This window comes from Chiloscyllium plagiosum, unplaced genomic scaffold (assembly GCF_037043375.1).
Source record: "Chiloscyllium plagiosum isolate Xiang-an unplaced genomic scaffold, Cpla_swu_hap1 HiC_scaffold_10, whole genome shotgun sequence".
Lineage (NCBI taxonomy): Eukaryota > Metazoa > Chordata > Chondrichthyes > Orectolobiformes > Hemiscylliidae > Chiloscyllium > Chiloscyllium plagiosum.
The window spans coordinates 69160038-69176638 of record NW_028270148.1 but is presented as its reverse complement, the minus strand read 5'-3'; the positions used below and the strand labels follow the sequence as shown (position 1 = coordinate 69176638).

Below are 16601 nucleotides of genomic sequence, written 5' to 3'. Positions count from 1 at the left end.
TCTCGCTCTCGCTCTCGCTCTCGCTCTCTCTCCTGCTCTGACCTCACCATGCGCTTCCTTTGTCTGTAACCCTCTCTTTTTAAAACTGCTGTTTTTTTGACATTGCTTTGGAACTTTGGAAAAAAAATGCAGCAGCATATGAAATAGTAATTGCTGCTCCTGGAATTCAAGGAAATCACTTCCAACACCTAAAATACCTCCAAAAAGGAGCAGCTGTTACAGCCAGAAATGTTTTCCGTCCTCCAACTTGGATTACTCAATCCACTATTTGTTGTCAACTTCTGTGGTTTTGTATTAGTGGTGCTGGAAGAGCACAGCAGTTCAGGCAGCATCCAGGGAGCTTCGAAATCGACGTTTCGGGCAAAAGCCCTTCATCAGGAATAAGGGCAGTGAGCCTGGAGCGTGGAGAGATCAGCTAGAGGAGGGTGGGGGTGGGGTGAAAGTAGCATAGAGTACAGTGGGTGAGTGGTGGAGGGGATGAAGGTGATAGGTCAGGGAGGAGAGGGTGGAGTGGATAGGTGGAAAATGAGATAGGCAGGTAGGACAAGTCCGGACAAGTCATGGGGACAGTGCTGAGCTGGAAGTTTAGAACTAGGGTGAGGTGGGGGAAGGGGAAATGAGGAAACTGTTGAAGTCCACATTGATGCCCTGGGGTTGAAGTGTTCTGAGGTGGAAGATGAGGCGTTCTTCCTCCAGGCGTCTGGTGGTGAGGGAGCGGCGGTGAAGGAGGCCCAGGACCTCCATGTCCTCGGCAGAGTGGGAGGGGGAATTGAAATGTTGGGCCGGGGGCGGTGTGGTTGATTGGTGCGGGTGTCTCGGAGATGTTCCCTAAAGCGCTCTGCTAGGAGGCGCCCAGTCTCCCCAATGTAGAGGAGACCGCATCGGCAGCAACGGATACAATAAATGATAGTCAAGTTAATAGTAAGGATACCTACAAGTAAATCATGGATCCCTTCACTGCAACCTAAGTTTTAAAGCAGACCGCTTCCAATGCTTTTCACTTATTCAGCCAGTAGAAGTAAAATAGCCTGAAAGCCATCCCATGGCAGACCAGAGTCACTTAATGTTTACTTCTGTGGTTAGTTTTTTAAAAACTCAGTAGAAGAATCAATACGTAAACTTCTAATTTACTAAGGAAATATAAATAATTTTAAACATGGTGAGGACAGTGTAGGAGTGAGAGAGAGAGAAAACCTGCACAGTTACCGCCTTTGCTGTTTGAATTCGTGTATCGCTGGACATTGGAGTGCATCTGGGAAAATTAACAAACAGTGAAATTCACAACACATCTTGGAGGAACTGTTGGGCGAAGTTCACAGCACAGAATCAGACAAGTGAATTGTTGTTTTTAGTCTGTCCAAGAGAAAGGCTGCAGTAGTGGGTACAGTGGATTCTTTCTTGATTGTAAGTTTTTGGAGATAAGTCTCTTGCTTAAACTTAAATTATTGCTATGCCTTATATTTTAACCTGGGGCATTGTTTGTAGAGGAATAAGACGGTGTTATTTTCTGGGTCTGTAGATTGTGAAGGAGCAAAAATGGCCTTTACAGTGATATGTACTTGTCAGATGAGGGAGTTTAAAGAGAGTTTAAGGGTTTAGATTAGATTAGATTAGATTAGATTACAGTGTGGAAACAGGCCCTTCGGCCCAACAAGTCCACACCGACCTGCCGAAGCGAAACCCACCCATACCACTACATTTACCCCTTATCTAACACTACGGGCAATTTAGTACGGCCAATTCACCTGACCCTGCACATCTTTGGATTGTGGGAGGAAACCGGAGCACCCGGAGGAACCCCACGCAGACACGGGGAGAACGTGCAAACTCCACACAGTCAGTCGCCTGAGGCGGGAATTGAACCCGGGTCTCTGGCGCTGTGAGGCAGCAGTACTAACCACTGTGCCACCGTGCCACCCACAAATGTTGGGCCGGGTTACTGCGGATTATATCTGCCATAAGTGTCGTTGGATGCGAATCTTATCAGATCGAGTGGATTGGTTGGAGAGACAGATAGAAGCGATGAGGAATTTGCAACAGCAACAGTATGTGATAGAGGCAGTTATAGGAAAGGGGGGAAAGTCTCAGATACAGTCACATAGATGGGTTAACTCCAGGAAGGGTTAGAGAGGTAGGCAACGAGAGCAGGAGTCTTTTGTGGATATACCCATTTCAAACAGGTATGCTGTTTTGGAAAATGTAGGGGGTGATGGATTCTCAGGGGAACGTCGTATGAACAGCCAAGTTTCTGGTATTGAGACTGGCTCCAATGCAACGAGGGGTACGTCTGGTTCCAAGAGATCAATTGTGTTAGGGGATTCTCTCTAGTCCAAGGTACAGACAGACATTTCTGTGGCCAGCAGAGAAAAAGCAGAATGGTGTGTTGTTTCCCTGGTGCCAGGATCAAGGATGTCTCAGAGAGGGTGCAGAAAGTTCTCACGGGGGAGAGGGGCCAGCAGGAGGTCATTGTCCACATTGGAACCAACGACATAGGAAGGGAAAAGGTTGAGACTCTGAAGGGAGATTACAGAGAGTTAGGTAGAAATTTAAAAAGGAGTTCCTCAAGAGTAGTAATGTCTGGATTACTCCCAGTGCTACGAGCTCGTGAGGGCAGAAATAGGAGGATAGAGCAGATGCATGCATGGCTGAGGAGCTGGTGTATGGGAGAAGGATTCACATTTTTGGATCATTGGAATTTCTTTTGGGGTAGAAGTGACCTGTACAAGAAGGACGGATTGCACCTAAATTGGAAGGGGACTAATATACTGCAGGGAAATTTGCTAGAACTGCTTGGGAGGATTTAAATTAGTAAGGTTGGTGGGGGGGGGAAACGACCCAGGGAGATAGTGAGGAAAGAGATTGATCTGAGATGGGTACAGCTGAGAACAGACGTGAGTCAAACAGTCAAGGCAGTAGGGACAAGCTAGGACTAATAAATTAAACTGCATTTATTTCAATGCAAGGGGCCTAACTGGGAAGGCTGATGAACTCAGGGCATGGTTAAGAATATGGGACTGGGATATCATAGCAATTACAGAAACATGGCACAGGGATGGGCAGGGCTGGCAGCTGAATGTTCCAGGATACAAATGCTACAGAAAGGATAGAAAGGGAGGCAAAAGAGGAGGGGGCGTGGCATTTTTGATAAGGGATAGCATTACAGCTGTGCTAAGGCAGGATATTCCTGGAAATACATCGAGGGAATTGAGAAATAAGAAAGGGATGATCACCTTATTGAGATTGTATTATAGACCCCCAATAGTCAGAGGGAAATTGAGAAACAAATTTGTAAGGAGATCTCAGCTGTTGTTAGAATAATGTGGTTATGGTAGGAGATTTTAACTTTCCAAGCATCAACTGGGACTGCCATAGTGTTAAAGGTTTAGATGGAGAGGAATTTCTTAAGTGTGTACCAGACAAGTTTCTGATTCAGTATGTGGATGTACCTACTAGAGAAAGTGCAAAACTGGACCTACTCTTGGGAAATAAGGCAGGGCAGATGATTAAGGTGTCAGTGGGGGAGCACTTTGGGGCCAGCGACCATAATTCTATTCGTTTTAAAATAGTGATGGAAAAGGATAGACCAGATCTAAAAGTTGAAGTTGTAAATTGGAGAAAGGCCAATTTTGACGGTATTAGGCAAGAGCTTTCAAAAGCTGATTGGAGGCAAATGTTTGCAGGTAAAGGGACGGCTGGAAAATGGGAAGCCTTCAGAAATGAGATAACAAGAATCCAGAGAAAGTATATTCCTGTCAGGGTGAAAGGGAAGGCTGGTAGCTATAGGGAATGTTGGATGACTAAAGAAGTTGAGGGTTTGGTTAAGAAAAAGAAGGAAGCATATATCAGGTACAGACAGGATAGATCGAGTGAATCCTTAGAAGAGTAAAAAGAAAGTAGGAGTATACTTAAGAGGGAAATCAGGAAGGCAAAATGGGGACATGAAATAGCTTTGGCAAATAGAATTAAGGAGGATCCAAAGGGGTTTTATAAATATATTAAGGACAAAAGGGTAACTAGGGTGGGAATAGGACCCCTCAAAGATCAGCAAGGCGGCCTTTGTGTGGAGCCACAGAAAATGAGGGAGATACTGAATGAATATTTTGCATCAGTATTTACTGTGGAAAAGGATATGGAAGATATAGACTGTAGGGAAATAGATGGTGACGTCTTGCAAAATGTCCAGATTACAGAGGAGGAAGTGCTGGATGTCTTGAAACGGTTAAAGGTGGATAAATCCCCAGGACCTGATCAGCTGTACCCAAGAACTCTGTGGGACACTAGAGAAGTGATTGCTGGGCCTCTTGCTGAGATATTTGTATCATCGATAGTCACCGGTGAGGTGCCGGAAGACTGGAGGTTGGCAAACATGGTGCCACTGTTTAAGAAAGGTGGTAAGGACAAGCCAGGGAACTACAGACCGGTGAGCCTGACCTCAGTGGTGGGCAAGTTGTTGGACGGAATCCTGAGGGAAGGATGTACATGTATTTGGAAAGGCAAGGACTGATTCGTGATAGTCAGCATGGCTTTGTGCATGGGAAATCGTGTCTCACATACTTGATTGAGTTTTTTGAAGAAGTAATAAAGAAGATTGATGAGGGCAGACTAGTAGATGTGATCTATATGGATTTCAGTAAGGCATTCGACAAGGTTCCCCATGGGAGACTGATTAGCAAGGTTAGATCTCAAGGAGTACAGGGAGAACTAGCCATTTGGGTACAGAACTGGCTGAAAGTTAGAAGACAGGGTAGTGGTGGAGGGTTATTTTTCAGACTGGAGGCCTGTGACCAGTGGAGTGCCACAAGGATCGGTGCTGGGACCTCTACTTTTTGTCAATTACATAAATGATTTGGATGCGAGCATAAGAGATACAGTTAGTAAGTTTGCAGATGACACCAAAATTGGAGGTGTAGTGGACAGCGAAGAGGGTTACCTCAGATTACAACAGGATCTGGACCAGATGGGCCAATGGTCTGAGAAATAGCAGATGGAGTTTAATTCAGATAAATGCGAGGTGCTGCATTTTGGGAAAGCAAATCTTAGTATGACTTATACACTTAATGGTAAGGTCCTAGGGAGTGTTGCTGAACAAAGGGACCTTGGAGTGCAGGCTCATATCTCCTTGAAAGTGGGGTCGCAGGTCGACAGGATCGTGAAGAAGGCGTTTGGTATGCTTTCCTTTATTGGTCAGAGTATTGAGTACAGGAGTTGGGAGGTCATGTTGCGGCTGTACAGGACATTGGTTAGGCCACTGTTGGAATATTGTGTACAATTCTGGTCTCCTTCCTATCGGAAAGATGTTGTGAAACTTGAAAGGGTTCAGAAAAGATTTACAAGGATGTTGCCAGGGTTGGAGGATCTAAGCTACAGGGAGAGGCTGAACAGGCTGGGGCTGTTTTCCCTGGAGCGTTGGAGGTTGAGGGGTGACCTTATAGAGGTTTACAAAATTATGAGGGGCATGGATAGGGTAAATAGGCAAAGTCTTTTCCCTGGGGTCGGGGAGTCCAGAACTAGAGGGCATAGGTTTAGGGTGAAAGGGGAAAGATATAAAAGAGACCTAAAGGGGCAAGTTTTTACGCAGAGGGTGGTACGTGTATGGAATGAGCTGCCAGAGGATGTGAAGGAGGCCGGTACAATTGCAACATTTAAGAGGCATTTGGATGGGTATATGAATAGGAAGGGTTTGGAGGGATATGGGCCGGGTGCTGGCAGGTAGGACTAGATTGGTTTGGGATATCTGGTCGGCGTGGACGGGTTGGACCGAAGGGTCTGTTTCCATGCTGTACATCTCTATGACTCGATATGTAAGATTGTTTGAATTGTATTGTTTCATGCCTATCTTTAAAAATTGCAAACCAGTTCAGACCGGAAAGCTGAAATTATTCAATCCTCTTTGCTGACATTTTTATTTTGTGTATGGTTAGATATTTTTGTAGTTTTGAACATCGTTCTTCAAATATGTTTCTGTCATAGGGCAATGATGGACTTTGTTGGAAAGATTTACTTCGACTAAAAAGTCCTCATAAACTCCTATATGCCCTAGAAATTATTGAGGCTTTGGGAAAACCTAACAGGAGAATAAGAAGAGCATCAACGGTAATTGATAAATTTGTTTACTTCATTTAATTCTTATTTTGGAAATATGTGACAAGAGTTATGACTAAGAAAATTTAGTTTTACATGGTACCGAAAGTGATTTATATTAAATAAAATCTGTAAAATGCCATAGCTGGTCAGTGTTATGAAACTTCTCTTCATAAATACTGCCTTTTCTGTTCAGTGTTTTACAGTATTTTATTTTAATTTCAGATTTCTGTCTTCTGAAGCACATTGTGTATTTTTCACTGAGTTATACTTGGTTATCTTGATCTTTTACTGGTGACATTTCTTTTGCATGTTTAATTTTTTTTGTCGATGTACAAATGTTTGCTATGGTGAAGGTTTTCAGTTATGGGAAGTAAGACTTTTTTAAATGCCAGCTTGCTTCACCAAACCAAATCTGTCAACCACCAGAGTATCTACCACTGTGTTGGCACACCTCATTTTATATAATCTTGATAAAACTCTTGTCCTGGATACTGATTATGTGGATCAACAAAAAAACACTTGCATCTGTGAAATGCCTGGAATATAAGAAGAAATGTGCCTTGTATGTGTCAAATGTGGAATTGAAAAGGTACTGTTTTAATCCATCTATTCACTTCATAGCCAAATGTATCTCAATTTCAGTCTGAATACACTCAGTAAAGCGCATCTCCATAGCTCATATGAGAGAATTCAAAAGATTTAAGAACATAAGAAATAGGAGCAGGAGTCGGCCATCTCGCCCATCGAACCTTTTCCACCATTCAGTAAAATCATGACTGATCTTTTTGTGGACTCAGCTCCATTTACCCGCTTGCTCCAAGTAACCCTTCATTCCTTTACTGTTCAAAAATCTGTCTTTGCCTTAAAAACATTCAACGAGGTGGCTTCAACTACTTCAGTGGGCAGGGAATTCCACAGATTCACAACCATTTGGGTGAAGAAGTTCCTGCTCAGCTCAGACCTAAATCTGCTCCCCCTTTATTTTGAGGCTATGTCCCCTTGTTCCAGTTTCACCTGCCCGTAGAAACAGCCATTCCATCTGTTTCCTTCATAATTTTTTGCGTTTCTATAAGATTCCCACCTCATCCTTCTAAATTCCAGTGAGTACAGTCCCGGTCTACTTAATCTATCCTCATAAAGCATCTTTCTCAATTCTGGAATCAACCTAATTTGCGACCTCTGCACCCTTCTGGTGCTAGTACATGCTTACTTGAGAGAGGAGACCAAAACTGTATACCACACTCCAGGTGTGGCCTCACCCGCATCCTATACAGCTGCAGCATAACCTCACTATTTTTAACGTCCATTCCCCTAGCAATGACGGACAATATTCCAATTGCTGTCCTAATTACCTGCTGTACTTGGAAACCAACATTTTGTGATTCCTGCACAAGGACACCCAAGTCCTTCTGCACAGCAGCATGCTGCAATTTTTCACCATTTAAATAATCGTCCATTTTGCTGTTATTCCTACCAAAATTGATGACCTCACATTTACCAACATCTACCAATCCCTTGCCCACTCACTTAACCTATCTATATTACTTTGCTGTCACACTCATTTTAGTGTCATCTGCGAACACAATACTTCGTCCCCAAATCTAAATCGTTTATGTTAATTGCAAACGATTGGAGTCCCAACACTGATCCCTGAGGCGCACCACTAGCCAATGATCATCAACCAATAAAGATTAGATTAGATTAAATTACTTAGTGTGGAAACAGGCCCTTCGGCCCAGCAAGTCCACACCAACCCGCCAAAGTGCAACCCACCCGGACCCATTCCCCTACATTTACCCCTTCACCTAATTCTACAAACAATTTAGCATGGCCAATTTGCCTAACCTACACATTTTTGGATTGTGGGAGGAGACCGGAGCACCCGGAGGAAACCCACGCAGACACAGGGGAGAATGTGCAAACTCCGCACAGAGAGTCGCCTGAGATGGGAATTGAACCCAGGTCTCTGGCGCTGTGAGGTAGCAGTGCTAACCACTGAGCCACTGTGCCGCCCACAAAAACACCCATTTATCCCCACTCTTTGCTTTCTGTTAGTTAACCAATTTTCTATCCATGCAAGCACATTAACCATACTGCCGTGCACCTTTATCTTATGCAACAGCCTTTTGTGTGGCACCTTTGTTGAATGCCTTCTGGAAATCCAAAGTGCTCCATCCACCGGTTCCCCATTGTCCACCGTGAGCATAATTTCCTCAAATAATTCCAGTAAATTAGTGAAATATGACCTGCCTTTCATGAACCAATGCTGTGCCTGTTCAATGGGGCAGTTTCTATCCAGATGTCTTACTATTTCTTCTGATTATAGATTCAACAACTTCTGCTCAGGGGCCTATAGTTACCTGCCTTTTGTTCTACGTCCTTTCGTAAACAATGACATCACATTTGTTGTTTTCCGATCGACCAGACCTGCCCTGCAGTCTGCCTAATTTTGGTACCTTACCAGGAGTGTATCTGCTCGTTCCCCTCTCATTTCTATTAGTACCCTGGGATGCATTCCATCAAGGCCAGGAGACCTGCTGCCTTTAGCTCCACTAGCTTGCCCAATGATACCTTTTTAGTGATGGTAATACTTTCTAGGTCCTCACCTGCCATAGCCTCTTTGTCATCAATTATTGGCATGTTACACTTCCACTGTGAAGACGGACACACAATGTTTGTTTTAATACCTTGGCCAATGCCTTATTTCCCAGTTTAAATCCCCTTTCTCATCCTCTAAGGGATCAATGTTTACCTTAGCCACTTTTTTCATTTTATGTATTTATAGAAACTTTTGCTATCTGTTTTTATATTCTAAGCTCTCATAATCCATTTTACTTTTCTTTATAGCTTTTTTCTGTGGCTTTCTGTTGACCTTTAAATATTTCCCAATCCCCTAGTTTCCCCCTAATCTCTGCCAGTTTGTATGCATTTGCTTTTCAGTTTGATACCCTTCTTTATTTTCTTCGTTATCCATGACTGATTTTCCTTTTCCCTACAATTCTTCCCTCTCACTAGTATATACTTTTGCTGAGCACTGTGAAAAATCACTTTGAAAGTCCTCCGCTGTTCCTCAATTGTCCCACCATATGATCTTTTTACTCCCAGTCTACCATAGCCAACTCCTCCCTTAGTTGTTTCCTTTGTTTAAGCACAAGACACTGGTACTTGATCTTCTCACCATCCATCAATATTTTAAATTCAGTCACACTGTGATTGCTCCTACTGAGAGGATCCGTAATCATGAGATCATTACTTATTCCTGTCTCATTACACAGGACCCGATCAAGGATAGCATGCTCCCATTGTAGGTTCCATTGCATACTGTTTGAGGAAACCATTGCCGATACACTCTATAAACAACTCCTTATGGCTGCCTTGACCAACTTGGTTTGACCAATCAATGTGTAGATTAAAATCCCCCATGATAATTGTCGTACCATTTCTACATGCATTGATTGATTATTTCTTTGTTTATTGCCCACCCCACCAAAATGATGCTATTTGGTGGCCTATAGACGACATCTATCATTGACTTGTCACCTTACTATTTCTAATTATACCCACATTTGATTCAACCTTTTTCTCTATATCATCTCTCGCTACCACTATTAAATATTAGAGCAACACTACCTCCCTATCCTTCCTGTCTGTTCTTCCACATAGTCTGATGCCCCTGGATATTTAACTCCGAGTTGTAACTGCACTGCAGCCATGTCTCTGTAATGGCCAACAAATCAGACCCATTTGCAATGATTTGTGCTATCAAATGGTTTGGATGCTGTGAACATTCAGGTAAAATGCTGTTATGCTAGTTTTGATACCTTTTTTTATTGTATCCTAACACCTCTGTTTTCAAACATTCTCACTTCTTCTGCCATGGTATGGTTTCCAGTCATCTTCGTGCTACACTGCACAGCTGCTTCCTGATTTTTATTTACTGGCTTGATTCGCTTTTTCCTTAAGCACTCACGCACTCTAGCTAACTCATATCTTCCCCTTAGATTCCGATCCTCCTGCCAAACTAGTTTCAAGTCCATCCCATAGTGCTAGCAAAACTATCTGCAAGAATATTGGTCCCGTTACTATTTGGGTGAAGACCATCACTCTTGAACAGGTTCCACCTTCCCCAGAAACTGTCCCAGTTATTTAGAAATCTAAAGCTCTCCCTTCCCAGTCATTTATTAAATTGTCCAATTGCCAATTCTTAGCCTCACTAATGCATGGCAGAGGTAATAATCTGGAGATTGAAAGCCAGGAACTCAAAGGTAACAATCTGGCTCTTAACTCCCTAAACCTTCAGGATTTCATCCCTCTTCTTATGTATATTGTTGGTACCAAAGTGTACCACAACTAGTAGCTCGTTCTCTCTTCCCCCAAATGCCTTGCAGCTACTCATTAAACTTCAGAGACCCTTGCACCCAAGAGGCACCACACTATCCTGTTGTCATTAGAGTGGCTGCAGAAGCACCTCTGCTTCCCTGAGGATTTAGTCTCCTATCACTGCAGCTCCTAACTGCCTTTTTCTGTCCCCTCTGTGCAGCTGAGCAACTCGCAGTGCTGTGGGTTTTGCTTTGGCTTCAATTCCCTGAACATTATCACCATCGCTAGAACTCAATACAGAGTACAAACTGGCTATTGGGATGGCCTTAAGGGACTACTACACTACTTGCCTCGTGTTATGATTGTATGCAATGGTCACCCATTCCCTATCCTCCTGCATCCTTTTATTCTGTGTGGTGACCACCGCCTTTACATGCTATCAACTTAACTGTATTCTTTTGGATGCTCCTCAGTGCCTCCAGACCTCGCTCATGCTCCATAGCCCAGCACCCGAGTTGGCAGTACTGACGGCACCACCTTCTGTTGCTCATCGATGCAATCAGCATCCAAGAACTCCCACATGTTAGGGTGGAGCGTGCTGCTTGAACCCAAAAATTACCTACTTTTAAAAAAAAAATTATCACTAACACACAGTAACAGTTAACTGGTAGGTTATTTAATTAGAATAAAAAGTTAGAGTTATACTCGCCCCTCAAATAGCTAATCACTTTCTGGCTTGTCGATGACATCATTCTGGGATCTTGCCCTTCCTCTCATCAGAAGCTGTTTAGCCTTTTAGTGGTTCCTGAATCTCTGGCCTTCGACTGTTCCCAGCTCCAAGGAAATTTCCTGTATGACTAGATCTGAAAACCACACTGCGCTAGATTTCTAGCCCTTACCGGTTCCTGAATCTCTGCCTTGTAACTGCTGTCAGCTCTGAGGAATGTCTTGTTGCAACTTTTTAAAAAAAGATTAATGTACATAATATAGAAGATAGGAGCCCCAAGTGCTGGATGTAACTGCCTCTTGAATACATTCAATATTTTGGCATCAACTGCTTCCTAAAATCCTGATCAGAATTTATTAGTCTCTGAGATCTCCATTTGTCTGAACTCCAGCAAAAACAATCCTAATCTAGTCAATCTCTCCTCATACGTGAGTCTCACCATCCCCAGAATCAACCTGGTAAACCTTTGCTGCATTCCCTTGAGAGCAAGACCATCCTTCCTCAGAAAAGTAGACCAAAACTGCATACAATATTTTAGATGTGGCCACACCAAGACCCTGTATAACTGCAACAGTACATCCCTGCCCCTGTACTCTAAACCTCTCCCAATGAAGGCCAATATACAATTTGCTACCCGCTGCACCTGCATGCCTACCTTCAGCGTCTGGTGCACAAGGACACCCAGGTCCTGCTGCACACTCCCCTCTCCCAATTTACAATCATTTCTGGTAGTTATCTGCTGCCTTCTTTTTGCCTCCACAGTGAAAAGCCTCACATTTATCATCTGCCATTGATTTACCCACTCGCCCAACCCGTTGAAGGATCTCTGCATCCATGTCATAGTATCATCTGCAAACTTTGAGATGTCACATTTTGTTCCCTTGTCCAAATCAATATTGTGAATAGCTGTGGTCCTAGCACCGATCCCTGTGGCACCCCATTAGTTACTGCCTACCAATTTGATAGGACCTATCAATTCCTACTCTTTGTTTCCTCTCTGCTAACCAGTTTTCTATTCATCTCCGTACTCTTCCCCCAATCCCACGCACTTTATTTGTGCACAATAATCGCTGAGGTGTCACTATGTCAAAATCTTTCTGAAAGTCCAAATAGACCACATTGACTGCCCCCCCTTGTCAACTCTACTAATTACATCTTCACAGAATTCCAACAGATTTGTCAAACATGATTTCCCTACATAAATCCATGCCAAGTCTCTCTGATTCTGTCACTGCTTTCTAAATACTCCACAATAAAATCCTTGATAATGGATTCAAGAATTTTCCCCACTAGCGATTTTAGGCTTACCAGTCTATAATTCCCCGGTTTCTCTCTACTTTTATTTTAAATATTGGAGTAACATTAGCTGCAATCTGCAGAAACTCTCCTAAAGCCACTTCTTTAAGTACTTTAGGATGTAGATTATTAGACCCTGTGGTTTTATCCACCTTCAATCCCTTCAATTTTCCCAGCACTATTTCTCTACTAATACTGATCTCCCTCAGTGCTTCCCTCTCACTAAAGCTTGCATTCTTCAACATTTCTGGTATCTGATTTGTGTCCTCTTTTGTGAAGACAGAACCAAAGTATGTATTCAGTTGTTCAACTATTTCTTTGTCCCCTATTATAAATTCCCCCGTTTCTGTCTGCAGGGGGCCCTCATTTGTCTTCACTAATCTCATTCTCTTCATGTACCTATTGAAACTTTGTATCCGTCTTTATGTTCCGTGCAAGCTTACTTTTATAGTGTATTTTCCCCTTAAACAATCCCTTGGTCCTCCTTTGCTGAGTTCTAATTTGCTCCCAATCCTCAGACCTGTTACTTTTTTTATTGGCCAATCTGTATGCTTCTTCCTTGGATCGGATACAAACTCTAATTTTGTTTGTAACCCATGGATTGGCCTCTTACCCATTTTGCATTTGTGTCGGACAGGATTAAACAGTTGTTGCAGTTCCCCGATGTTCCTTGAATATTTGCCATTGCCTATCCACTGTTATTCCTTTTAAGTAACTCTCCCCAATCTATCAAGAGCAACTCATATCACACATCTTCATAGTTTCCTTTATTAAGATTCAGTACCTAGTCTCTAAAGCAACTATCTCACTCTCCAACTTGATAATAAATTCTATCACATTATGATCGCTCATCCCCAAGCAGTCTAACACAGCTAGATTGCCAATGATTTCATTCTCATTACACAGTACCCAGTCTAAGATGTCCTGCTCTCTAGTTGGTTCCTCCACCTATTGGTCAAGAAAACCATCCCATATACACTCCAAGAATACCATGTCTACGGCATTGTGACTAGTTTGATCTGCCCAAACCGTGTGCAGATTAAAATCATCCATGATCACCAATTATTCCCTTATCACATGCATCTCTAATTTCTTGTTCAATGCAATTCAAAACATCAGCACTGCAATTTGGGGGTTTATATATGACACTCACTAATGTCTTTTGCTCCTAGGTATTTCTCATCTCAACCCATACAGACTCCACATTGTCAGAGCTAATATTCTTTCTCACTATTGTGTTAATTTCCTTTTTAACCAGCAATGCCACTCCTCCATCTTTTCCTTTTTGCCTGTCCTTCCTAAATAGTGAATATTCTGGGACATTTAGTTCCCAATTCCTGGTCACCCTGCACCCACGTCTCTGTAATCCCAATTATATTGTACCTATTTGCATCTATCTGTGCGATTAGTTCATCCACTTTATTTCGAATACTTTGTTATAATTCCTTGGTGCATAAAGATATTCAGCTCTTCTGTTTCTCACCTTTTTTATTGTCTGGTAACTATCTACCACATCGCTAACCTGAACTCTTACCACCTCCTTTAATTTGGGTTTTCTAATATCTCCTATAACTGATCCCTCCTCCCCCATCTATTTAGATTAAAACCCTGTCTACAACCCTAGTTATGTGATTCACTAGGACTCTGGTCCCAGCACGACTAGATGAAGACCGACCCATCAGAACACGTCCCTTCTTCCTCAATGCTGGTGCCAATGCCCCATGAATTTAAACCCATTTCTCCCACACCAATCTTTAAGCCTTGCTGTGCTGATTGACCCTGTGCTGATTAGCTTGTGGCTGAGATAGTAATCTAGAAATTATCATTTTTTTTGGTTCTGCTTTTTAATTTAACTCTGAGCTAACTCTCTTAGATAAAACCAGGGCAGAAGTTCTGCTATGTTGTTGGTAATTAAGTGGACCATGACCATTGGATCTTTACTCTCCCACTCCAAGTTCAGCCCAGGTGAGATATCCCAAACCCGAGCACCAGGTAGGAAACGCAACCTTTGGGACTTGCAATCCTGGTCACAGAACAGTGTCTATGTCCCTAAATATATTATTCCCAATTATAACAATATTTCTCTACTCTTCTCTCCAGCTTTCCCCCCCGCCCCCCCCCCCGAAACACTTGAATGGCTCCCTGCACCATGGTAGTCTGGTCAGTCGGCTCATCCTCCCTGCAGTCCACATGGAGCACGAGTCTTGAACCATTGGATATGAGGACTGAGACTCCTGTAACTCGACCTGCCTCACTCACAGCCAACCTCTTTCTTCCCCCCCCCCCCCCCCCTATCACTGGATGAATTTGAGTCTGTTAGTCTAAGGGGTGTAACGGTCTCCTGCAATAGAACGTCCAGATAACTCTTCCTCCTCTCAGGTATGTCGCAATGTTTGAAGCTCAGACTCCAGCTCATCGACTCTGAGCCGAAGTTCCTCAAGCAACCAGTATTTACTGTAGACATGGTCACTAGGAACCACAATGGGGTCCACGAGCTCCCACATCATGCAGGGCCAACACATCACCTGACCTTCCATCTTTTTTACAATTCAAAGCTAATTAAATAAAATTAACTGTTTTCGTATCTTTGCTTATTATCTCAATCTGAATACAAGTTATAACCAATAATTTAACAAGATTTAATTTAACAGATTCAAATTCTTCTAATCATCCTAGAACTCTAGTCTCTAAGACAGCCCTCTCATCTCAAGAATCAGTTTAAACATTTGTTTCAATCTCTCTAAAGCAAAGCTATCCTTGCTTGAGTAGCTTGAGTAAAGAGTCTAATACTGCACGTGATGCATTCTCATCATAGCCCTGTATAATTGCAACAAGATTTTCTTATTCTTATACTGCCAACCCCTTGCAGCGAAGGCTGACTAATATCAGTTGTTTTTCTGATTGCTTGCTCTGCCCATGTGTCAACCTTGTGCTTAATGTAAAAAGGCATCCAATTCCCTTTGGATTTCAGTATTTACTCACTCATCTTTTCAGAACTAGTGGTTTTCCATTCTGTTTACCAAATTGGATAATTTCACATATCTAACATTATATTTCTTCTGGCAGACCCTTGACTAGTCACTTGATTGTGGAATATTCTTTCTCCCAGTGCTACCTCGATCCTCTCCCTTACCTCTATCTCCACTATTTCACTGACTATTAGTGCTGCTTTCTGCTGTCACCCCAAACTAGAAGATTTTGTCAAATTTGCTTGTGGTTTGCATCCATCCTGCCCTGTTTTATGTGGTCTGTCTGCAATGTTTCCCTTTCCTCCTTTTGCCTTCTTTATCTCAAGATGAGCTGTCAACCAATATCTTCTATAAGTTCGCTGTCTTGAAGGTGATGCTACCTCCTAATTCTCTATTTTTGTTTTGTGTGTCCTGTTAATTTGAATGCATTTGAATCTAAATTACTTTATAGAGCTTCTTTAAAAGGGACATTTGTGAGTGATTGACTTTATGCCTTCCTTGCTGTTTGTGACTCACTTTAATGTTCCCAGTGATGTGGGTAAAATCACCAGTCTTGAAGTTAGAATTGGGGTTCAATGACACAGTTTATTGCACAAGGAAATACTGGAGATCCGGGGAGAGAAAGACACCAACAGCACAGTCGTCAGCTGCGAGTCTTCTCTCGACCCGGAGCACATGTGAAGAAACTTTTATACATCTTGTGATACAATAGGTCAGTGATGAGATTATGTAACATAGTCTGTTTCTGGCAATCATTGCAGAATCGTTGATAGTTTCGATACAGTCTTTGTCAGTTCCAGCGCAGCTTTTGTTAATTTCCGCGTGGTCTTTGTCAGTTTCAGTGTAGACATTATCAGTTTCGATGTCTGCATGGAAATCCATTGCTGTAGTAATGGACGCTAATTGCTCTTCCTGAGAAGGGCGATTACTGCAGCCCTGGCTATTAGAATTTTGTATTGAGTCTGTATCAAGCTGTGAGCATTTCTATAAGAGGTGTTAGCTGGATCCAGACACTTCGGCGGGCAGTGTTCATCACTCATGTATATTCTCTCCCCACCCGCCTTAAACTAATCAACTGGGTTGTGAGTGCATTGTGCTGGCATTCTGGTGGCCCAAGGCAGTGTCTGTATCTGCCCTGTTGTTTCTCTCCATATTGTGATCCGACTGCCTTCTTGTGTGTCAAGTTGGCCAACTCATGGCTCAGC

At 42.8% G+C, this 16601-nt stretch overlaps 1 protein-coding gene across 6 annotated transcripts in view; it reads left to right on the top strand.

Moving 5' to 3' along the window:
- The window catches only part of usp34 (ubiquitin specific peptidase 34), a 381006-nt gene that overhangs the window by 170726 nt on the left and 193679 nt on the right, over positions 1 to 16601 (top strand). For all 6 annotated transcript variants that reach the window (XM_087991428.1, XM_087991429.1, XM_043696074.2 and 3 more), the window contains one exon: positions 5971 to 6093. In XM_087991428.1, coding sequence (XP_087847554.1) covers positions 5971 to 6093 — 123 coding nt within the window. The remainder of the gene's footprint in view (positions 1 to 5970; positions 6094 to 16601) is intronic.